Source organism: Pristis pectinata, chromosome 11 (assembly GCF_009764475.1).
Source record: "Pristis pectinata isolate sPriPec2 chromosome 11, sPriPec2.1.pri, whole genome shotgun sequence".
In the NCBI taxonomy this organism is placed as follows: Eukaryota; Metazoa; Chordata; class Chondrichthyes; order Rhinopristiformes; family Pristidae; genus Pristis; species Pristis pectinata.
In genome coordinates, this window is record NC_067415.1 from 9481372 (window position 1) to 9506791 (window position 25420).

The following is a 25420-nucleotide window of genomic DNA, read 5'->3' on the forward strand; positions in this document are numbered from 1 at the left end:
CAGCACTACCCACTGTCTTCTATTGCCAAGCCAAGTTTGGATCCAATCTACCAAGTCTCCAAGGATTCCATGTGCCTTTTACAACCTTTTAAATACTTTCTGAAGTGTAGTCTCTGTTGTAATGTTACAAAATGCTGCAGTCAGTTTGTCCCAAGTAGCACCATGATAATGGAGGAATGATGATACTCTGTGGTTCACTGGCGTGTCAGGCTAGATTTTTGATCTCAAGTCCCTGGAGTGAGACTGAATCCACAACTCTGACTCAGAGACGAGAGTGCTGTCAACTGAGCCATTTAGTACAATGTACAGTTTAGTTTTAAGTGAGACTTGATTTGTCGTTGATCAATATTTTAGCTGACTAGTATGTGCTTATTTATAAAGTTGTCATTTTAAGTCCCAGATCAGATACAAATATCAAATTCAGGTGGTTGTTGTCAAAGGCACGGTCTTTTGAATGGAGCATTTAAACTGATCTCTTCTGCGGTCTCAGCTGAATGCAGTAGATCCCATGGTACTTTGAAAGGCAGTGCTGTTCTCCCTAGTGATACTATTATCCCTCATTATATAATTCTGCGTCAAGATTAAGAAAAACAGATTATTTGATCGTTATCCAACTGTTGTTTTTTGTAGCCTTGCCGTGAAATTTGATGTTTTTTTCTGGATTAACCACTCATGAAGTAACTAGCCCTAATAGGCTATAAAGTGCTTTGTAATATCTCGTGATTGTAAAATTTGATCCTTTTGTGTGATACTTGAATTGCGAACCTGTTCTCTACAGCATACATTTCCCATTGTAGAGTATATTTATTCCTTGCAAGTATTTTGCTATAAATTAATAGCACTGGGAATTTTTAGTAAGATTCCCAATCTAGTTTCTGGCTTTCACACCAAGCTGCTGAAACAATCACTACCATTGTAGCAATGAAGGTATTCTACCAGGAGTACTAAACAACTGAACACTTACTAATTTCTGCTTGCTTTTTTTTTATTTGAGAGTCTCTGTGGCATACCCTATGCACTGCAAAAAAAAATTTTAGTTTTAATTTCAAAGTGAAAACAAATACAAGAATGTGGTTAATCTGTTGAAAAACCCACAAGGATTCCAAGCAATTTGTTTTCCAGCACTTAATATTCATGGTTTCTATTTATGCAACGCAGCTCTATTTCTCATTGATATCCTGTCCATATTGGATGTTTGATCTGGAAATTTGCATAAAAGTTGTTAACCTTTATTCTTTATCAAATCTTCTGCACTATGCATCTGCGAATGTAGGTGTCTGTCCAACCAAATTTGATGCTCTAAGTACAGTGAAACAATTGATAATCCAGCATCCTCTGGGTTTTGGTGATGACAGACTGGCAGCCTTTCTGGACCATTAGATTTTAGTCCTATTTATACCCCTAGCCTGTTCTAATTCACTTTCTTTAGTATAATGAATTTTTCAGTGAACCAGGTGAGTTTAAAGAGAGCAAAGGAATCAAAACCCGGTGAGTTTAAAAGGAACATGAGAAAGGGGCCCTGGTAAGAACCATTGGGGTTTCCAAACAATAGGATAGTGGATTATTAGAGTTTTGCAGTTTAGTTGACTAAAGCTCATTCCTGGACAGGTTGCCTCATTTCTGTTGTATGCTACTGAAACACCTGCAAGTTGTTACGGTTCTTCAGTATTAGTGTTATATTGTGTGTCATTCAGAAGTGCATTCAGTAGTGTTGTTGTTAATTTTAGTGTAGTATGCCTTTTTGATGGGGAATAAATGCTTTCATTTTGGTGAACAATCAAGTAACCTGTTCATTACAAGATCATTTTTTTTTGTTAACTGCATACATTTTGGGTACTATATATCTTGCAATCGTGTATTTATGTTATCTGTACGTATCTTATTGCAAAGTTTCTAATGTTGTTGGAATTCTAAATCTGCTGTAGTTGAACTGACATTGTTGTACCTTTAGTATTTGACACTTACAGAGCTATTACCCTTCCCCACATATCATTTGATTATTTTTGTGATCATTACATTGATGCAGATGAAGATATCTAATCATACCTCAGCTTTTACAATGAAAATGCTACTTTTCTAATATTCAATTAATCTACTGTAAATATTTTTTTCCCATTAGGAATTCTAGGTCCATAACCCAGCAGGTCATGAATGCCAGCATGAATTTGTGACTTTATCCCTTCTTATTGGAAAAGGTATGCCACTGCTGACTGACTCAAGTTATGACACAAGGCTCCTTTGTCGAACTTGTTTATTCTGAAGATTGTCATTTCCAGACCCACTGTCATTCACCAAGCTTCAAAGCAACAAATAAGGCCAAAGGAGAATTATAATACAATTCATCCCTGGCCTGATTCGTAACTGGAAACAGACTGGACCTCTTTATGACTTCAGCGGCAGAGTCAACGAGAAGAGATGTGATTAGCAAAAACAAGCAATCTAGAAATTAACTCCAACAGAGTCTTGTTGACAATAATTAGAGCACTATCTTGTAATCAGCACCTTGTTTTGTCAGAAATGTATACAATGCTTGTGGCAACACCCTCAACATAGGACATTGATAAAAGTCAGTGATAACCTGATTCTGATTGACATCTGCTGGATAATGTTATTATTCAACCTAGGGACCAAAGGATATCTGTATCACCCAAGCCATGACAGTCCTGAGGACTGGTGAGCCAACCACCTCCTGATACAATTCATCATCTCCAGCAACATGACCCCTAAATGGCAACAGAAACATTTGCTGCAGGAAAGTTTAATGTTGAAGGACTCAAAGATTCCACAAAATTCTGCTCAATCAGTTCCTCTCAAACACCCTGATGTCTGGCAACTAATGGGGACTGCAGTCTGCCTTGAAGTCCATCACAATCAGCATCCATGAAGAGACTCCTGGGTTTTCAATCAGAATACACAAAGATAGATTTGAAAATAACCAGGAGATCTAGGAACTAATTGAGAATGCAAGGCATTCTTGGACTCTTGCACAAGCATGTCTCTTGGGGAAAAGTACCCAGATCTACAGACACCTAAAGGCCAAGGCCCAATTTAAAAAAAAATTATAACCTGAAGAACAGATGGTGGGTAGGAATAACACAGGAAAGCCAGCAAAAGCCAATAACACCTTTTTATTTCTGGATTCTTCAGTGCTTTGAAGAGTGTTTATGGCCCAAACCCAAGGATAATATCCCTCTAAAAGCCAAAATGGAGGAGAACTTATCAAAGACAGGCCATTAGCACTGACTTGGATCTCTTTAGCTGAGATATTTTGATGTGAGTACCCTTGACTCTGTACAGTAGAGTCGAGCAGAATAAAATCCCTGCTGAAGTATTGAAACAGGTGGAGAAATACTTCAGTCTGCCACAGCAAAAGTCACTGCAAGGAACCTTCTCAATCTCTTGCTCCAAGTGGCTGACGAGCTGTTTCCCAAAAAGAGGTACAATGGGAATGATTTTTCACATGACAAATCGAAGGAAAAATGTGAAGCAGAGCACCAGCCACCATGCATGGTATTTTTCAACCTCACACAGATGCCTTTGGCCCCTTCATCTTAAAGGGATTATGGAGAACACTTCACAAATTTAGCTGTCCTCAGAAATGCATTGTTATTTTATATCTGTTTATGATTTTGCAAACTGAGTCCATGCTAGCTTTCTTTAGATCAAGCAGTCCTGTTCCCCAGCTCTTTCTGTAGTCTTGCAAGTTTATTTCTCTCAGTGCTAAGGCTTGCATTTGCCATTTGCTGCATTTTAAAAAAAACTTCTCCCTTGTATTTTCTTCACCACGCCTCACCACCACACCCCAAAAATCTGTCTAGAATGTTAAATCTGTGTGCCTAGTCCTTGTACTATCATCTTAAGAGCACATATCTAAATTTCTGCTAATCTTGTTTGTACCACTGTCAATTTCCTCAACTTCCTTTCGTCTATTTAACTTTATTTTCAAATTTATACCATGTCCTTTACCTTCCTATTCATGCAATTCCAACTGCTGAGCAATACTCAAGTCTTACCTCTAGTTTATCTTGGGTGCATCCTTAATTTCTATCATTGCACCATTTGTGGCCATGCCATATTTACAGATATTCCTGCATGTTGTACCTTGAGGGCACAGTTTGTGAATCAGAGTCAGTGACAGAAAATGAAAATTCTTTCAGTAGATTGAAATTATGGGGAGTGTTCAGGTAGTGAATGGAGGATGTTCATCCATATGGAGCATGCTGTTAACGTGATTGAATGAGCATCGTAAGCTTAACAAGTAGGAATAGAGTGAAACAGTATTAAGATTGGAAGTGTGGACCAGTTGGTAGAGAATGCATTTGGACTCTGAGCCAATCTGGAGATGCAAGGAAGGTATAGGACTCTATTTCTGAACTAACTGAAAGAAAAGGAACAGTTATGCATCGAAACTGTAGCCTATTCTGCATTTTTTATTGTGGACTCTGAAATCTGGATCCTTGGCTATGAGTACTGTTTTAAAAAAAAAATGGAGGACAGAAATAGAGCAAACAGCTTCATGGACCTGTTGAGTAAAATAAAGCACTTTGCTTAACAGATCCATACAGGTATTTGCTCCTTGTGAGCCCCCTCCCATTCAAACTCATCTAGCTCAAAGCACAATCCCCTATTCCCTACTGTTGGGTAAGGGGTTCCAGGTTTAGATTCCATCAGCAATGAAGGGATGGCCACTTGTTTCATGTCAGAATGGTATGTGATTTGGAAGAGAATTTGTGGATGGTTGTATTCCCATATGCTGCTACCTTCCTCTTCCTTGCTGCTAGAGGGCATCCTTTGGAGATGTCAGCAGAGTGGTCTGGGGAAGTAACTGTGTTGTGTTTTGTAGATGGTACACAGTGCAACCATGAGTGTTGATGGATGGGGTTCCAGCCAAGTGGGCTGCTACGTCATTACTGAATGTCATACTGATGCTGAAAGACCTAGATAGAGTGGATGTGGAGAGGAGGCTTCCATTAGTAGGAGAGCCTAGGATATGAGGGCACAGCTTCAGAATAAAAGGACTTCCCTTTAAAATTGGGATGAGGAGGAATTTCTTCAGCCAGAGGGTGGTGAATCAGTGGAATTCATTGCCACAGAGGGCTGTGGAGGCCAAGTCATTGGGTGCATTTGAGGCAGAGATTGATAGGGAAGGGGGTTGAGGGTTGCATGGTGAAGGCAGGAGAATGGGGTCGAAAAAAATCAGCCATGATTGAGTCTACTCTGCCATTCAATGTGTTGAATGGTGTAATAGGGCAGGCATGGTAGTGTAGTAGTTAGCGTAATGCTGTTACAGCGCCAGCAACCCAGGTTCAATTCCGGCTGCTGTCTGTAAGGAGTTTGTACGTTCTCCCTATGTGTCTGCGTGAGTTTCCTCCGGTTGCTCTGGTTTCCTCCCACATTTCAAAGATGTATGTGTTAGGAAGTTGTGGGCATGCTATGTTGGTGCCGGAAGCTTGGTGACACTTGTGGGCTTCCCCCAGAACACTCTATGCAAAAGATGTATTTCACTGTGTGTTTCGATGTACATGTGACTAATAAAGAGATCTTAATTGTGCTCCTATGTCTTATGGTCACGAAGGGGTGTCAAGCTGCTTGAATGGTGTTGGAGCTCCAGGCAAGAGGAGACTCCTAATGTGCCTTGTTGTAAGTGGAAAGGATTTATGATGTCAGGAGATAAGTCATTTGCAGCAAGATGGCCAGCTTGTGACTTACTCTTGTTATATGTGGCTGGTCCAGTTGAGTTTTTGATCACTGGTTACTGCCAGGAAGTTTATGATAGGGGACTGGTAGTGGCATTGAACATCAGAAGTAGGTGGTTAGACTCTTGCTTTATGGAGATGGTCATTGCCTGCCACATTTGCTATATGAATGTTACTTGCCACTTCTCTGCACGTGTATTAAGGGATCAGCGGTGGAAAGGTTGAGCAGCTTCAAGTTTCTGGGCATCAACATCTTGGAGAATCTATTCTGGGCCCAACACATTAATGCAGTCATGAAGAAGGCACGCCAGCGGCTCTACCTTTTCAAAGGCAGTACCTCAAGAAGGCAGCAACCATCACTAAGGACCTTCACCATCCGGGACATGCCCTCTTCTCATTACTACCATCGGGGAGGAGGTACAGGAGGAGCCTGAAGACCTACACCAAGCGATTTAGGAACAGCTTCTTCCCCTCTACCATCAGATTTCTGAACGGTTCATGGATCCATGAACACTACCTTGTTGTTCCTTTTTTTTCACTATTTATCTACTTACTTATTTTGTGATTTATGTAATTTTGTCTTTGCGCTGTACTGCTGCTGCAAAACAACAAATTTCACCGCATATAAGACAGTGATAGTAAACCTAATTCTGATTCATTGCTGCATACGGACATGGACTGCTTCATTTTTTTTCTGAGGAGTTGCAAATAGAATTGAACACTGCAATCATCAGTGGACATCTGTACCTTTTTATGATGGATGAAAAGCCATTGATGAAGCAGGTCATTGTTGTTTAATTCTAGGTGTTGAACTGAGGATGATTAACCTCCATTGATCTAATCTTTTTGAGCAAGATGCAAGTCCAACCATTGGAGTGTTATCCCCTTGATGCCCATTTACTTCAGTTTTACCAATGCTTCTGATGCCACACTTAATTAAATGTTGCCTTGATGTGAAGTGCAGACATTATCATCATTCCTGTGTGATGCCTTCCAAATGTTCCTCATTCAGCAACCTACACATTCCAGGATCTCGGGAGGAAGTTGAGTTTGATTGTCCACTTGGAGCATGAGGCAGGGCTCAGTCAAGAATGCTTCACCCTTGTCTTTAACACTCGCATGCTGGGCCCTGCCATCATTGAGGATGCTAATGTTCTCACTGCCTTCTCCTTCCCATGAAATATTTGATTTCCTACCATTCACGGCTAGGTACTACAACACTTGCAGTGCTTTTTAAACTGGAATGCCATTGATCATGTGTCCCACTCAAGGTTTTTATCATGAGCTTTTGGGCAAATAAATGCTGAGGGGCAAATAAGATTAATGTGTTACCTTTTAAGCTTCCTGTTCAAAACTGCTTTTGCAATATACTCAAATCAACAGGACATTAATCATATTCAAAATGCCTGGGTTTTGAAATGCTGTGATCTTAACAAAGAATCAACCATTCACACTTTAACTTTGTATTGGGTCACATTGGTTTTAGAATTCTCATTGCATTCATAACTTTCTCACCTGTTTCATCAATGGCTTTTCATCTGTCGTAAAAAGATAGAGATATTCACTGATAATTGCAGTATTCAATTTCCCTCCCTCCCCCCACCCCCACCCCAATAATCTCCTTTAGGTCCCTCCTGAGAACTACAATTCTGGCCTCCTGTTTCCATCACATTTAAATTGGTTCCCTCAGCTGCCTGTTCAATGCCTTTTTAAACTGATCTTTTCCACCTATGTGACACTAGGAAAGAGATGTTTAAATTTCCTCCAATTGATTTGAAGTGTCTTATGAATATTGTTGTCACAAATACTTTTCTGACTAAATTGTGAACTTGTTTGAAGGCTTGGGCACATTAACCAAAAGAATCAAAATGTGCCCATGGGAACAAAACAGTTTGGTTCTAATTTATTCTAAGTTTTTAAATTTAATAAAGAATAGACTGGTATTTAGAATTAGACATTTTGTTATTGGTTAATAGATCGTACAATTACATCATTTGCACACTGCTATGCTTTACCCCAGTTTGACAGCAGTGAGCTGTTGACTCCTGTCATCATAAAGCAGGTACAGATGTTAAAACAGTACAAGTTGTGTAAAATTAGTATTTATAGTACTTGGTTGCAAAATACTTGCTCAAGATTATGTTCTATCAAAATCAGTTACAAAATTCATAGGAAATTTCATGTGGAGTTGGAACTGGTAAAGTAACCATGTTTTTACAACAACCTGCCCCAGTTATAACAATGTAAGTAACCTGGCAATTTGTGACAAGCAAGAGATTCCCAATAACCTGCAAGTCACCATGTTGCTGGCCAATGTTATTCTGACATTCAGTTTGAGCATGTTATCCCAAATTCTCCCTTTTGTCTTTGAAGTAATCATTGCATTTGTACTGTTAAAATTAAGTTTACTGCAGAAAGTAAGAGTTGATGTTTACATTAAGGGCACCGCCGATGAGATTCCTTCTCTTGTAACATCACTTTTCAACCAAAAGGGAAATCTTGGTTTCAGAGCTTTCATCTTTCCCTCTGAATCTTTGTATTCAGTCATTTTCTCCAAATACATGATCTAGTTTTAATATACTCTGCTTAATTTTTCCATCACTTCAATTTTTTTTTGCTTTAATCTTAATTAACACATGGTAAAGTGATAAGCTGCCAGCCCCATCATTCTCAGATTGTGTCGTGCAGTTATCAATTTGCATTTCTGGTCCAAAATGTATTGTGTTGAAAGCTGGGGACAAAAGTTAGCTTGGAATGTTGTGTTCCAGCAAATTTAGGACCATTATTTTGGAATGATTTGTCTTGAGTTCAAGACCAGTCAGTTCTAAAGGGTCCTGACCTGAAATGTTGACCGTCTGCTTTTCTCAAGGGATGCTGCCTAGCCTCCTGAGTTCCTCCCACATCATCATGTTTTTCATTATTTTTGAATGATTTGTCTTGAGTTCAAAGGTGAATCCAAATATGTGACCAAGAGAAAGTCTAGCATGCAGATTGAATGCTTTTTCTTAAAATGTGTGAACTTTTCTGCGTCATAGCAGTAAAATTATAGATGCTTATGCAAAATATTACAACCCACTCCACTTTACCTTTTGAGGGATCATTCTGTGTTGACAGTATAGTTGAGAAGTCTTATTATTTGTTGAGATCTGCTCTGTAGATTACTTAACGTTCTGTATCAAAAGGTACGTTTCAGCTGAGGGAACTATTTTGATAGATGTATGGGTAATTAGATTAATTACCCACTGTAAATTGTCCCTAGTATGCAGGTGAGTAGTAGAATCTGGGGGTGATTAAGAGGAACCTGAGAAGAACTGGGATTGGTGTAGCTGGATGTTTAATGGTTGGTGCCAGAGGTCCCATTTCTGTCTGACACCAGGATTTGATGTTGCAAGTCACCTTAATTGTGAACATGCACTTTACTTATTCTAACACCAGAGGGTGATATACTCCTCCAGTGAAGACAGTCTAGAGTTGGATTATAAGAGCGTCACCCATAAATATAAAAATTCCCATGTGTTGTGATTGTTTGTCCTCTAATTTAGATATTTTAGTGTATTTTATGCTGAAAATTACTATTGAAGTCTCAGCCAAGGACTAGAACACACACACGCACTTTTTAAGTATCATCATGACCATGCTTAAACTGGTAAATACCTTTTCAAAAAAAAATACATGTTCTTTTAAGTATTGTGCCTAGTTAAAACCTCATTATACATGTATTTATATTTGGAAAGCATGCTAGATCTTGTTTAGAACAACATTGTTCAGTACCTGAGGCAGAGGTGGATAATGGCGGAGGTGGGGAAAGGGAATACAATTCTTAAATGTTTTGGGTCAGGGTTTAGCTAACATTGATCCATATGCAGTTTCACTAACAGTAGAACAAGTCTAGAAACAGACTTCCAAATATCTAAGATGTTCTCTAGTAAGTTCAGGATTTTTATTAATTGTCCTCTGATAGCCCAAAAAAACATTTTTTTAAGCAAAAGATATCAATAATCTGTAATATCCCTTGTTAAATGTTCAATCCACTTCCTTTTCCAAAATATTATTTCTCCTAATAAATAGCCTCAATTATATACATGCACTAAACCATCCTCGTTATGCATAGTTATGATTAACTGACAGTTGGTAAATAATATCTGCATGTAATATTGAGTTAACAGCTGTATCATATCTTCTATCATATTAATAATATATTCTTCCCTACTAGAAAACATAAGCAGGCATCTTAGTTCATGTATTAGCTCTGTACTCTGGTAGAGTACTACATTTACTCAGTGACTTTAACAAATAAACAATAGTGTATTGTATTGCATGTTAAATCTGGATTGTTTTTGATGTTTAGTGTTTTTGTGCACTGCATTCAAGTTCAAGTGTCGCGATAAAATATTGTGACTCGGTTGTTGCCTGAGGCTGCAGTTTGTGCCATCCTGTTTCTCATAATAGACCAGAACCGATTTGACCATTGCTGACCTCTTTGAGCTATTAGTTCTTAAAAGCTGAAAAATGTAGATAACTGAAAAATACACATTCAAGAGGGAGCAATTTCAGAAAGCCAAGATAAATGCACATTGGCTTAATCTGATGAATTCAGTGCTGTAAAACTCAAAGTTTAAAAATGGGGAATCTTGTAGTTTTTCTTATAGTTTATACAGTTGCATCTGTCACTTTGTAATTGTGCATAGTTTATAAAATTTTGAATTATCATTGATTTTCATAATTCACTAAACTTTAAGGTTTCCAGTAAGGAGCCACATCATTCAAGGAAACTTGACAATTATCAATGTATATAATTTTTTTCTTCACTGCTCACCAGCTTTTCTTGAAAAGTAATTAATGCTGCATTATGTTGTCAAACTGTTTGCCACCTTGATGTGTTCAAGAAGCACTCATTTAGGGATGCATTTTATTTATGAATCATAGTATAAAACAGTACAGCACAGAAACAGGTCCTGCGGCCCATGATGTTGTGCCGAACTGATTAAGCTAATAGTGCCTAATTAAACTAATCGCTGCCTGCATGGTCCATATCTCTCCATTCTCTGCAAAATCATGTGCCTATCTAAGAGCCTCTTAAACGTTTCTATCATATCTACCACCACCACCCCTGGTAGCGCATTCCAGGCACCCACCACTCTTGTTTTTAAAAGAAAACACTTGTCCAGCGTATCTCCTTTGAACTTTTCCCCCTTTCACCTTAAATGCATGCCCTCTAGTATTAGACATTTCGACCCTGGGGATAAAGATACTAGCTGTCTACTCTATCTATGCCTCTCATAATTTTATATCAGGTCTCTCCTCAGCCGGTCCAGAGAAAACAATCATGGTTTGTCCAACCTCTCCTTCTAGCACATGCCCTCTAATCCAGGCAACATCCTGGTAAATCTCTTCTGCATCCTCTCCAAAGCCTCCAGATCCTTATAATGGTGCAACCAGAATTGAATGCAGATGCAGCCTAACCGGAGTTTTATAAAGCTGCAACATAACTTCCTGACTCTTGAACTCAATGCCTACATATGATGGGACCTTTTACAAAATATAGGTATACTCTATGGAGGGAAAAGGATTTTAGAAAATTTTGAGCAGTCATGAAGTTGCAGTCATTTGGAACTCCTGGACTTGTACACATGATTTTTTTAAAATAAAAACTTTGTTGCTTCCATTGCATTCCATGTTGTTGTACTTCCCAGCATCTCTTGCCTGTGTATGTGGAATCTGATTTGCATGCATAGAAATGTAAAGCATTTAAAACTTATTAAATTTTGTGATCTGGGCATTGTTGGCAATGCAGGCATTTATTGCTAGTTTCTGTTTGCCCTTGAGAAGCTGCTGGTGAGCTGCCAACTTGAACTGCTGCAGTTCTTCTGGGGAAGATATGTCAACAAGGGTGTTAGTAGTGAATTCCAGGATTTGGTCCCAATGACAACGGATGGAGAATATATTTCCAGATTGTGTTGATGTGCAACGTTGAAGGGAACCTGCATGTGGTGGGCTCATGATGCTGCTGCCCTTGTTCCTTCCAGATGGTGGTTGCAAGTGTGGAAGCTAGTGTCAGAATAGCCTAGGCAAGTAACTGCAGTGTGTTTTCTTGATGTATATATTGCATGTACATAATGATGTACATAATGCCCCTGGGCATTAGTGATGGAGGTAATGAATGTTTATGGTGGTTGATGGGGTGCCAATCAAGCAAACCGCCGTGTCCTTGGTATCAAGCATCTGAAGAACTGTTGGAACTGTCCTCATCCAAGCATCACACTGACATCCTTTCCACTTGATAGTGGAAAGACTGTGGCATCATGAAATAAGTCATTCACTGCAGCCTCTGATCTGCTTTTGTAACTGTCGTATTTATGTAGCTGGACCAGTTGATTGTCCCTTTAGTAGTGACATCCCCTCCCTACCAAGGATGTTGATGGTGGGGAACTTGGCATTTTAAGTGACTGGGCTCTCTCTTTTACAGATGGTCATTGCCTTGCACTTCTGCGACACAGAAATTACCTGCCATTTATTAGCCCATGTTTGTAAGTTCTCTAGGTTTTGCTCCATGCAGACATAAACTTCGCTGAGTAGTTTGAAAATGTATTTGAACTTCAGTGAACATCCCCACCTCTGACCTTATGAGGGAAGGAAAGTGATGATACATTAGCAGAGCAAGTTCGGACCTCTGTGCCTTCTCTGAGAATTCCATAAAGGTGGGGGGGGGGGGGGGAACCCATTGTATAGAAAGAAATCAGTAGTCAATGGGTCACCCAGTTATTTCATGATATGCCACCTAAGCAAATATAACCTTCCATTTTCAGTACATTTTCAAGGTGTCAATGTATTGAATACTGTGTAAACTCAATTACAGAGTGAAACCTGGGTATTTTAAAAAAAAAATCTTAAATTTTAATAAAGAATAACTTTCAATTTTCTTAGGGGGTACCCCAGGATCAGGGTGACTTGTTTCCTTGAGTTCAGATGTGACTGATGAGAGGTTAAGTATTTTGAAGATGGTGAATCTGTGGAATTTGTTGCCACAGAGGGCAGTGGAGGTCAAGTCATTTTGGGGGTATTCAAGGCAGAAATTGATAGGTTCTTGGTTGGTAAACAGGTTAAGGGTTGTTGGGGGTTGGGGGGGGCTGTGGAGGTAAGAGGGAGAAATCAACCATAACTGAATAGTGGAGCAGACTCTGTGGGCTGAATGGCTCCTATATCTTATGGTCCATCCACCATTTTTTTTTGTGTGCTTCTGGTGCATAGACTTGAGATCCTCAACACCATCCCAAATATTCTAACACTTTGAGCAGTCCTGGGCCTGGGATTTGCAGGAAAAAGAAGGAATGTTGCATTTTTTTTCAAGGAAGTTTTGGGAATATCTTAACTTTTCCCTCTGTTGCCCTTTTAATCCACAAGAGTCTGGTGTCAGGTGTGTGGTTGATTTGGCAGCTATCACTAAGGACCCTCACCATCTGAGACCTGCCCTCTTCTGGTTACTACCATTGGGGAGGAGGTACAGGAGCCTGAAGACCCACACTCAACAATTCAGAAACAGTTTCTTCCTCTCTGCCATCAGATTCCTGAACAGATCATGAACACTACCTCATTATTCCTTTTGTTTTTGAACTATTTATTTATTTTTGTAATTTATAGTAATTTTATGTCTTTGCAATGTACTGCTGCTGCAAAACAACAAATTTCATGTTATACAAGTCGGTGATAATAAATCTGATTCTGATTAAATGGAGCTAACTAAGTGTAACTGATGCCTTAAAACTGGGGATTTTAGCCTAGGAGAATTCACTGAATTTGGTTTGCTAATCCTTACTGGAGAATTGGAGGATTTTGCAGCAATAGTGTCTAATGCTTTGAGGTTCCTAATGTAGGTGATCCAGCATATAGGAGGGCAGGGATCACTGCTGCTGATAGACCATTTGTTTTGTATTGGGTTTTGATCCTTAAACATCCTTTTCTTCAATCAACCAAAGACATGCTAGTTCATTGAAGTTGATAGTGAATTTCATCAATGTCCATCTCCATTGAGAGGTGGCTCCAAATAAAGAAGAGGTTCACTGTTTCCAGAGTCTCTCCATACATCTCTATTGCCAGAGGCCAGTGTTGTACAGAGGGGGCAGGTTAGTAGAACTCCATTGTCTTGCAGGCATTGAGTGTATGTGCTTCAGTGAGCCTATCAGTGATAGCTTGGCCTCCAAGCATATATAAATGGTAGCATTGCCTGCATATTGAACATCGTCAAATTAGGAAGTACATAGGCATTGAACCCCATCTACTGCATCTAATTTGATAAATTATTGAGACTGCAGCATGAGTTCCTTGATTTTTTTTCCAACATGCTCTTCATTGAATGTATTTTAAAAAGTCAGTTTTGTATTTAAATACTGAACTAATTGTATTCAGTATTTTGATCATTATTACTGACAAAACCATTGTTATATTTACTCAAGTTCTCCCTCAACATAATTCTGATTTTTTTTGCCCTTTCTAGAACTTGGACACTCTGTGGTACTCCAGAATACCTTGCACCAGAAGTCATCCAGAGTAAAGGTCACGGAAGAGCTGTGGACTGGTGGGCATTAGGTGTGCTGATGTTTGAAATGCTTTCAGGGTAGGTCCTCAGATTTTTCAGCTGACTTTTATAAGCATTGTTACTAAGGTCCCTGATTTTTATTGATGTTGCTTGGCAAAACAGAATCTTGGGGTTACTTTAAAAGTCACCTTTCCGAAATAAAAAAAATTACTGATAAACCTCCTTTGCACAGATTATTGGTACATTTGCTATTCCCACAGTTGGGATTCAACATTATTTCTCCTAGTGGTATGGAGTAAGAGAACTAGTAGAGAATGTGTAAATGAAAATGATCTTTTTCAAAAAACTACAAAACAATATTACTAACAAGTAGTGTTGTTTTAACAAGAAGTAGTTGTTGAAATAGTTCTGCACTTTACTGTAATATTTTTATCCATCCTTAAAGTGAAAGGAAGAAGTACTGAATCCCAGCTTTGGTCACCAACTCTCCACTCCCCCGCCCCCCCAAAACCATAGGTGAAGGCAAGATGGGCAGCAAGTGATCCTCTTATAATATTTTGAGCACGATTATTTGTTAGAATTTTAGAATTCAAAAATAACAAACAGGAAAAATGCTGACAATGGTACCCACACTCCTACCCATTCCCTTACCTCCACCAGAAGTTTCCCTTCCTATCACATATACCTTTTACATTCATCACGTTTTTTAAATGTAAGGAATAGGAGTAGGCCACTCGGCCCCTCGAGTTTGTGATAACATTATGGCTGATTCAACCTTGGCCTACACTTTCTGCTCTCTCCCCATACCCCGTAACTCCCTTGTAAGTCAAATGTCTGTCGATCTCCTCCTTGAATATATTCAATGATCTTGCCTCTTCAATTCCCTGGAATAGAAAGTTCCAACGATTCATGAGCCTCAGAGAAATTCCTCCCCATCTCTGTCTGAAATAGGTGACTTCATATTCTGAAACCATTTCCCCCTATTTCTAGGCACATCTAGTAGAGGAAATATCCTCTCACCAATCCCCCTCAGAATCTTGCATTTCTGTAAGATTACATCCTGTTTTTCTTGTAAACACCCTGTTTGCTAGAGCTGAGCACTTGCAAATTTGTCAAGCATGATTTCCCTTTCATAAAATCATGTCGACTCTAGCTTTTCTTAACATTACCCCCTCAATAACAGGTTCCTGAATTTTCCTGATGACAGATGTTAGACTAACTGGCTTATAGCACCTTGCTTTCTGTTTTGTTTCTTTCTCAAATAGTTAAATTTGGGACCTCTCCAGAATCTGCGGAATTTTGGTAGATTACAATCCACACGTCTACCATCTCTGCAGCCACTTCCTTTAAAATCTGGAATGCTGACCCATTAGGTCAAGGAGATTTCTAAACTTTTTAAATTTTGGCTACGGATCTTCTGGTTCCATAAACTGTAAATTTGGTTGTTGCTTTTCATTTCTTCTGCTTTATAGATATTCTTGTCTTCATTTATAATCAACATGTTATGCTATTTTACTGTAATGGTGATTTGTGCTTGTCTGTATTAAGTGGAAAAGTATTTGCTCGGTTAATGTGTTGTAGTGGGAATAACTTCAGCTGTCAATTATAAAAATTCACTAAACCACTGTAATAAAGGTTAAAAACATTTTTGGACTGGTTTAGGACCTTCAGCTCTCCATTTCATGTTTATACATTTTGAATTACCTCAAATATTTGCTAAAGCATGCCTAATTGCATATCAGTCTGCTTTTGTCAGTATAATTCAGCTTGTGCTGACAGACCTGGTGCTTTGCCCAAGAATCAATTTTTCATATCCAGACCTAAGCAACATGGTGGCACTCTAACAGATCTATAGATCCTTATCGAACGTGCATGCACAAGTCTGTTTAAATGAGAGGCATGAAAAATAATAGTGACTAATTTTTTTTCATTTTTCACCCCTCATTTCTGGAGTGTAATATATTTGGACCCAATTATAGAACTGTTGCAGGCAGGATCAATTCAGCATTGGTTGGCAATGAAGGCCAAGATATTTATTTTGTAAGGCTTAATTTCCTCATTTCCAATTGTCATGAAAGAGATATGACAGGAGTTTGAGGGTGGTAATTTTGATAGCAAGTCATAACAAGCAGGAAAATATTATACACACAGACTTGGAATCTAAACGATATAGATTTTGGTTATTTTCACTGTTTTAGCATCTAAGTAAACCTCAGTGCAAGCTTTAAACTTGTTTGCATCTTAAATTTTAAATTATAATACATAGTAAAGAAAAATGATTGTTAATGCCACAGATCTGATTAATAAGCTAATTTGATCATATGCCTTAAACTCCGATATCACTGGGAAAAATAGCAAGTAGAAATCAAAACATTTTTCTCGTTATTAGGAAATGAAATACTTCTGGGGAATAATTGCAAGGAATAATGACCAATATGTTGGATGCAAGTGGTACTCTCTAGTGTTTGATCCTGGCAAAGTATTGATTTTTCTTGAGGTACAGCACTGAGTTCTGAGTTTTTGATTTGTTTCTGGTAGCTTTGACATTTTCTTGGTTTCACCACCATATAAGGCAAAGTCACTGGATATTCTAAGATTTCAAACTCTCAACAATTGCATTTTCTGATCCTCATAGTTTTCCCATTTCAGTAATGAATGTGCATTTGCCATTTAGATTAAATGTACAACTTGTACAATTTACACTGTGTACCTGTACAAGTCTTCACTGAGCCAATGCACCCGCTGCAAGTTGTTGCTGTAACTTAAAGGAAAATGTTCAGTTTTGCTTGACAACTTTTAAAGGAGTTTAAAGATGCAGAATGCCAAGGTTGAAGAATGATTCATTTTGCAAATAGTGTATGCATGAAACTTTCCCAGAACAGATACTGTGAAAAGGGACATGGATGTTTAAAACCTTCTGTGCTTTGGCTCTAAGGTGTGCCACTAATCTTAAGCTTGATTTGGCCTCATCCTTTACCTCCAAGGAATATATTTTAACTACAGCATTGAAACATTTTTACTACCTAAACCAAATTCCCTTGCATCTTTTGTGAATGATATTGTGAAGTTTTGCAGATTTATGGCAATTTGGTTCTATGGCCTTCTGCTCACCAAGTGATGGGTTGTGATTTCCCAAACATGTCCCAATCTGTGGATTTGTATTTAGTGTAGAAAGGAGGAAGAAAAGAGATTTTATTTCCAATGGAAGTTCAAGCAGCCAAGGTGTAAAAGATATTATCTTACCAAGTTGCTGGCAGGAGTAATGAACAGTATTTAACTTTTCAAAAAGAAGACTGTTTACTGAACTTACATAAGGTGGCAGGGAAGACATTATGTAAAATGGACTATTTCCAAATCTATAAACATGCTATGTTATCTGATACTGTAAAACTTAATTTATAATCCACATTTTTGTTCTTTTTTTCTTTTTATAGTTATCCCCCATTTTTTGATGACAATCCTTTTGGAATTTATCAAAAGATTCTTGCTGGAAAATTGGACTTCCCAAAACACCTCGATTTCTATGTGAAGTAAGTTTGGTTTAACCATCTGACAGCTGGAATATTACAAGATAATTATGAATTGTTTGTGATAGCATACAGCTGTTAACTCAAATTTTCTCCAGTATTTTAGCAGGAGCTCTGTGTGAAGAAGTTCCATGTAGATTTGATGTATATATACTGCTTTGACATAGCTTTTACTTTTATTTTTGGGGTCAGATCTTGATGCAAAAACAAGTTTAACTTTAATTCATTAATTTATATACACTAATCAGTCAGTCAGGGAAAGACTTTTTGTTTTAAATTGTATTCATTAGATTGATCTTTGGAATGAAGAGGCCACCTATGAGGAGGGGGTCAAAAAAACAAAAACTAAGAATAGAGATTGAAACGCATGGTTTTCTAAGGGTTTGATCGTACAGTTGGGGAAATGGAAATGAGAAACACTTTCACTCAAGTTTATGAATCTTCTCTAATGTCAAGGATTATGGATGCTCAGTGGTTGAGCATATTCAACTATGATCAATAGACTTCTGGTCAAGGGAAATCAAGAGCACCTGCATTAGGATGGGGAAAGTAGTAGATGATGAGTCACAATCTTATGTCAGCAGATTCAAAGAGTTATTTAGCCTATTGCTTCTGTTTCATTTCCTGTAATTGATATGCCATAAATTGGGAATATTCTGAATTATCAGGTCTATTTATGCAACACAGTAATTTTGTTTTGCATAAAGAGTACCTTGCCCTCTCTCTGAAATACTTACTGTATTTAATTAAGTGTCCATTTAAATCACTGTTGAATGGGGACTGGATTTGAAAGCTACTTAACAAAAGGATCCTTTTATATTTTTACATTTGAGGAGTATGGTCTTTGCTGCAAAGGCATCATTGGTCTTTGGTCACATTGTCTGTGTGAACTGCCACATTATTGGATGAGGAAATCCAAAATTGCAACCCAATGGTGGATATTAATATAACACTAATCAAACATGGCTTATAAAGGAAATGATATGAACTTGTCAATCACATTCCAGCATATTGTCAAATAGAAAAGATTTTTCTCCCTCTTTGTTTGAAATCTGCATATTATTTGGCACATTCACCTAATCTTAATTCAACCACTTCTGCCACTCTTTCTTTTTCAAGCCTCAAATCTCTTTGGTCCTGCCGTTCACTGCTATCCCAAATGGTCCATAGCCCTTGGTCCCAGGCATCTGCTTGCACTTCCAGCCAGTTATGACTGAAATGTTTTTTGAGCTGCAGGATTCAGCATATGCAGGATGAAACCTTTCTATATGATCTTTTTCCAATATTCTGCACATGTCCTGTAGCATCACAAGATTTAACATTACCAATACCTGAAGCTGTGGCATCTCAGGAGCAGACCCACGGTTTGCTTCTGCTTGCATAGAGATAGCACAATTTCATGAAAAAGGTTGCTTCTGTTAAATCCCACTCTCCTGTTTAGTCTCTGCAGTGTTTCTCATCTCTGATTGGAGCCGAAAGTTAATTCTGATTCTTTTCTGGCTCCATTCTATTGCTTTGACAGCTACTCTGTCTTGGTGACGTCACTTGATTGCAGGAGTTGAGCTGTTGTTCAAACAGAACACTATACAGTTTTAGTATGATCTTGTTAATTTGCAAGTTTGGCCTTGCAGTTTAGCAGTCTATAGGTGTGACTGATTATGAAATTATCTTCCTGCATTCTTTGAACTGTTTCTTCTGATTGACAGGTCTAGAACCAGAAATCAAAATAAGGGGTTGGTCATGCAGGATAGAAATGAGGACAAATTTCTTCACCCAAATTCTAGTGAACCTTTGGAGTTTTCTATCCAAGAATATTGTAGAAGCTGAATATATTCAAGACAAAAATTGGTGAATTTTTGTATATTAAGGGAATCGTGTGATCTGGAGTTGGTGCAGGAAAGTGGAACTGGGATAAATTACTGAATGGCAGAGCAGTACTGGTGGGCCAAATGATCTATTCCTGCTATTTATTATTTGCACTTCGATTAAAGCTCCTTTGCAGATATGTTGCTCCTTTGTGGGTTAAGTATGATGAGCATCAAACAACTTCTCAATTTCTTTAACTGTTTCTACTCTATTGATGGACTTTGGCCATTATCCCTTCATACATGAACTATCCTACACTTTACTACATTCAATTTAATTTACAATTGTTCTGTTCAATTTATGTCTAACCTATTTTCAGAATTTCTGAGCCTCTAACCCTATCCTTTAGTCATATCTTTGTCACCTCAATCTAGTTTTCCTTATTCCCTAGGGAAGCTTCTATCTACGAAATATGACATCAGCTCATTGCAGTTTTACAGTTGGTGCTTTATTCCAATCATTACTTGTACTGTTGCAGACAGACTTGGTTCCTGGTGCCACATAGGCTTTGAATTTTAATAAAACCTTCATGACCTTGGCCCTTCCCATCTCTACTCCTCTCCGTTGCTGCTTCCGACATCCTCTTACACTCCTCCTCAATAATCTTATCTCCAGCCTCTTTCTCCTACCATTGTTGATAATATTCAACTGCTGATTATTTTGAAATTTTCTCCCCAAACCCCTTTGCTTAAATTTTCTCTTGTCCTTTAAATCTTCTTTTAAAACCCATCTGAGGTTTTGATCTCCCATTGCTCTTTTTAATATCAGTTTTAGTACATTGCAAATCCTTTGCTTTTTTTTCTATATTAAATTTGCTTTATAAATGCAAGCAGTGATGAGGACCTTCACCAATCCAACCCTATATCATTGCTTTCCCCTATTCTAATTCTCTATCTTTTCACTTTAACAGTCTCACTCTTTGTATTTCTCCCTGTGGATGGAAGCAGGTGTCCCTTCATTGTTTAAGATGGTGGTGATTATATCTCCATTTATGGCGGCCACCTTGTAGAGTATAGGTACACATCTCTCCTGATTAATTAGTTGGAAGAGGATATAGGCATGTTGAGAGAATTACTGAGAAATGCAGTCTGCCAGAACTAGCAGAAAAGCCCATTTTCCATGTCGTAAAGAATCATGAAACCAAATTCTGCAAGAATTTGTACACTTGGGTGGGACTGAGAAATACATTAAGTTTTAAATTTGTTTAGACAGGCTCTATTCTGTTCTGAGTAACAGCAAATCCAAAACAGTGACAATTTGGCAGAAACTTGAATAGTTTCATAAAAAAAATGTTGGCTCAGTAAGAACGTAGCACACCTATTTTGTTAACTGTCTGGAGCTTTAGGATGCATCTGATCTTCAAATGGCATGGGGAATGCTTGAAATTTGCTCCTAGGTGCCACTTTCAATAATTTGAAATATAATATGAAGTGCTAGATCCTTTTAATCCAAATGTTGTAACTGTTTTAAGTAAAATTTGTATTTGTACAATCCCATTAATTTGAACAGTCCCTGATTTAACTCGTTCATTGCACTGAATGCAAACTAATGTAACTAAATTTTAACATTTACTGTGTTCTAAATTGATGGTCCAGAATGGGATTAGTTGATCAAGTGAAAAGGATATTGTTATAGTCACTGGATTACTGAAGCAAAATGGGCTGATTTGTTTTTTTTTTAAATTATACAAAGTATCCCTTAAGATGCAGCATCCACTTGTTTCCAAGTGATTTTTGGGGGGTGGAGGGGTTTCGTTCCCTGGATCTGATAATGCATAATGTTAGTCAATCTGTGAGGAAAACTTTCTGATATCAGTCCTGATGTTTAATAAATTTTATACTACTAGTAAGAGTTGCTTTTATCCTAATCTTGCAATTTGTTTTGAGCAATATTGCAGGGTTTGGTCTATCCAGACCATTGACATAGTGTAAGATCAGCTGTCAGTTGCTATCTATCAAGGTTAGAGTTCTGACTTGATTTGTATTAAGGCAATTGTTCTATTTCCATTTACTAGTTAAAAATAGGTTGAGAGTAAAATATGGCTATGTCTGTGGTTAGAAGAAACACTTTAAACCAGCAGAAATATAGAAGACTTTAATGCATTTTTTTCTCTATTACTAGTAATTAGGAATATTTGTTGCCAATGGCAACAGTTCTATAATGGATCCATTCAGAAGTCTGTTGCCTTCTGTAAAACCATGGGCATTTACTATGCAGTTGAATCCTTGTCAAATTTTGATTATTGTTTATGTCGAATAAGAAATGCTCCAGGCAAGAAAGTATTCATCTTGCATTTACTGTCTCTCAGATAAATCTTAAAAGGCATTGAGATGGTTTTCAAGGCAATTCAAGTGCTTGACTTAAGACGTTCCATTTCACATATCTCCCACGTGACCATTTTCTAAATCTTGAGTTGAAATTCCTCTGTCCCCCTGGAATTTTTTTTCTTCATGTTTTAAAATGTACGTGTCAATGACAAGACTGGTATTTATTATGGCTCAATGTATTTTTTGTTTTGCATGGAGGTTTTAATTACTGCAGATTTTTTTTGTAAAGAAAATTTGAAGATTATAATTTGAACATGAGGCTTTGGCTTCAAGGTTAGTGCGTCAATCGTGCACTTAAAAGTAGAATTTTAACTCTCTACAAAGTCTCTATTTACAATTAGCAATAAGTTTAACGTGGTAACATTATGTAGCTGTTCCAGTAACTTTCATGACTGTATGTTGAATCATAGTTATTATAATATATTATTCATTATATTATAAATCTTTTTAATGGGCTTTTTAAATGCCCTGAATCTGAACTCTTCCATATGTGAGCTCAAGCTGTATCTTGACATATCAGAATGACGGCTAAGTTAAAGTTTAAAATCTTCAGTCAAGCTTGTCAACTATAACAACTCACCATAGCTATCTTGATAACCATCTCATTGCCCCTTAAGATTTATCTGATAAACAGTAAATGTAAGATCAATATTTATCAGAGAAAAGGTTAAATAATACTGAGTTAAAGATAATATGGGAAACTGAGTGACTGTTTTTGAAAACTATGATGAATTGGGGTTTTCCTTCCAAAATTATCTACTCCACTCATGAAGATATTTTTATTTATTCATTTGTCAATGTATGTGTTTCAATGGCAAGGCGTGGGCAAGGGCTATGCTGTTGATTCATAATTTGGTGAATTTTGTGAAGCCAACGTTAGCGGTAACTTTCCAGTGCTTTGGGGTGCCTGCTGCTTTGTAATCCAGATTGGAAGGTAGTGGTAGTGATCAGGCCAAGAGTCATGAGAGTTCTATTTAGCAGTGCTTCTGTAGCCAGCACTGTAGTTATAAAGTCATGTAGCGTGGAAACAGACCCTTCGGCCCAACTGGTCCATGCTGACCATATTGCCTACCTGAGCTAGTCCCATTTGCCTGCATTTGGCCCATATCACTCTAAATCTTTCCTATCCATCTATCTGCCCAGATATCTTTTAAAAGTTGTAATTGTACCTGCCTCTACAGCTTCCTCTGGCAGCTCATTTCATATACCCACCACCCTCTGCACAAAAAAACTCCACCCTCAGGTCCCCTCTAAATCTTTTTCCCCTCACCTTAAATCTTTCTCCCCTCTTTAAATCTATGCCTCTAGTTTTGGACTTGTACTCTGAGGAAAACACCTTATTTATGCCTCTCATGATTTTATACAAGGTCACAGCCTACCTAGTCTCTCGTTATACCTTGAGCTCTAATGCGGAAGCAATTTTGAGTCCACTGCACCATGTGGCATGTTATACCTTTATATCAAATAATAAGGGAAAGTGACTACATTCTTTATATAAAGGTATTTCAAACGATATACCACTACTACAAGCAAGAAACCACTTTGCAGTATATTCACCATCTATATTGGTTTATAAATTTGCATATTCTGCAGCAAGGTGAAATTAAGAGGTACTGCATGATCTTTCTCATGGTCAATGGCAGCATCTTAAAATTAACACCCTTTTTCCTCCTTCCCGTTAAGCCTAAATTTAATGAAAGCTAATTGCAATGTCCTAATTTGCAGTTCTTAATCTCCTTAGCTTTGATAGCTTTCTAAAGATGAACTCTTAATCTCTCAACCTACCTCATCAGGCCCTTGTACCTTGTACAACTACCCGCACTGCACTCTCTCTGTAACTGTAACACAATGTTCTGCATTCTGTTATTGCTTTTCTTTTTATACTACCTCGACGTACTTGTGTTAGGAATGATCTGTCTGAATGGCATGCAAGCAAATCTCAGTACATGTGCCAATAATAAACCAATTACCAGCATTCTGATGAGGTAGACTAAAGGAAGTATAGAGGCAGTGATGTAGCTTCATTTGGTGCTACCCTTTATTTAGATTAGCTCTGTTATAAATCCATTGGTTAGAATAACAACTTGAATGCCATCATGAAACAAACATTAGGTGACAGTAATTTACTGTGGGCAGCTAAATCTGAGGAGAATACTCCACAGTCCCTCCCAGTGATGCAGTCAAAGGCTTTAGTGTGGTCAGTAAAAGCCATTTACTGTAGCTGATACTGCTCAGAGTTGTTGTAGAATGAAGATTGTCTACTTCATTCATTGTCCTTGTGCTTTAACTCCCTCCAAGGTATTTCCTTTTCCCTAATCCTTAACCAAGACATCTTTGCTCTAATGTGGGGCTCTTGATCATCCTCAACTTTTGTTTGTTTTACAATTGATTATAATGTCTACAGTTCTTCTGTGCTGGCATTTCCTCCTCAAACCTCTCCACCTCTGCATTTTAAGTTGCTTCTTGAAAACACCTGTCTGACCAAGATTTTGGTAACCTGACCTTAATATCTCATAATCTTGTATATAAATAAGAGTTTTTAGCTGTGCTATGTAAGTGAATTGTTTGTCCAGGAATCAGATCGTATGGCACATTTTTGTATGCATTGCACTGCAGTTCAATTTCAATGAAAAATAAGGGACACAATGAATTGCAAAGTGATTTTTTTTCTTCGCCCTTCTCCACTGAGAAACCAGAGGAATGCAGTGGTGTCAAACATGAAATGTATGCCTAATACTGCTTAAGCCACTTTCATTCACATGTCACCCATGCAATAGCTATTCACACAAACTTGGTTTGACTTTCCCAACTCCAAAGCTCAGAACCTTCACCTAACCTACCAACCTCAAGCCAAAGGTTCTGAAGAATGCCAACTAACACACCTTTACATAGGCTGAACAATTTCTGGAATTGGAATTGGTTTATTATTGTCGCATGTACTGAGGTACAGTGGAAAAACTTGTCTCTCAAACCATTCGTACAGATCAATTTGTTACGCAATGTATTGAGGTAGTACAAGGTAAAACAATACAGAATGCAGAGTAAAGTGCAACAGCTACAGAGAGTGCAGTACAGGTGAACAATAAGTGCAAGGTCATAGAGTACTACAGCACAGAAACAGGCCCTCTGGCCCATCTAGTCCATGCCAACCTGATCTTCTGCCTAGTCCCATCTACCTGCACTGGACATTATCCCTCCAAACCCCTTCCCTCCAAACCCCTTCCATCCAAACCTCCCTTAAATGTTACAATTGAACCCGCATGTAACACTTCTACTGGCAGCTCGTTCCACACTCGCACCACCCTCTGAGTGAAGAAGTTCCCCATCAGATTCCCCTTATATATTTCACCTTTCACCTGAAACCTATGTCTTCTAGTTCTAGTCTCACCCAGCCTTGGGGGGACAAAGCCTGTATGCATTCACCCTTCTATACCCCACATAATTTTGTATACCTCAATAAGATATCACCTA

General features: G+C 38.1%; 1 protein-coding gene across 3 annotated transcripts in view; it reads left to right on the plus strand.

Moving 5' to 3' along the window:
* The window catches only part of prkx (protein kinase X-linked), an 85238-nt gene that overhangs the window by 30967 nt on the left and 28851 nt on the right, over positions 1–25420 (plus strand). For all 3 annotated transcript variants that reach the window (XM_052026080.1, XM_052026081.1, XM_052026082.1), the window contains 2 exons: positions 14188–14307; positions 17664–17759. In XM_052026080.1, the coding sequence (XP_051882040.1) occupies positions 14188–14307; positions 17664–17759 (216 nt within the window). The remainder of the gene's footprint in view (positions 1–14187; positions 14308–17663; positions 17760–25420) is intronic.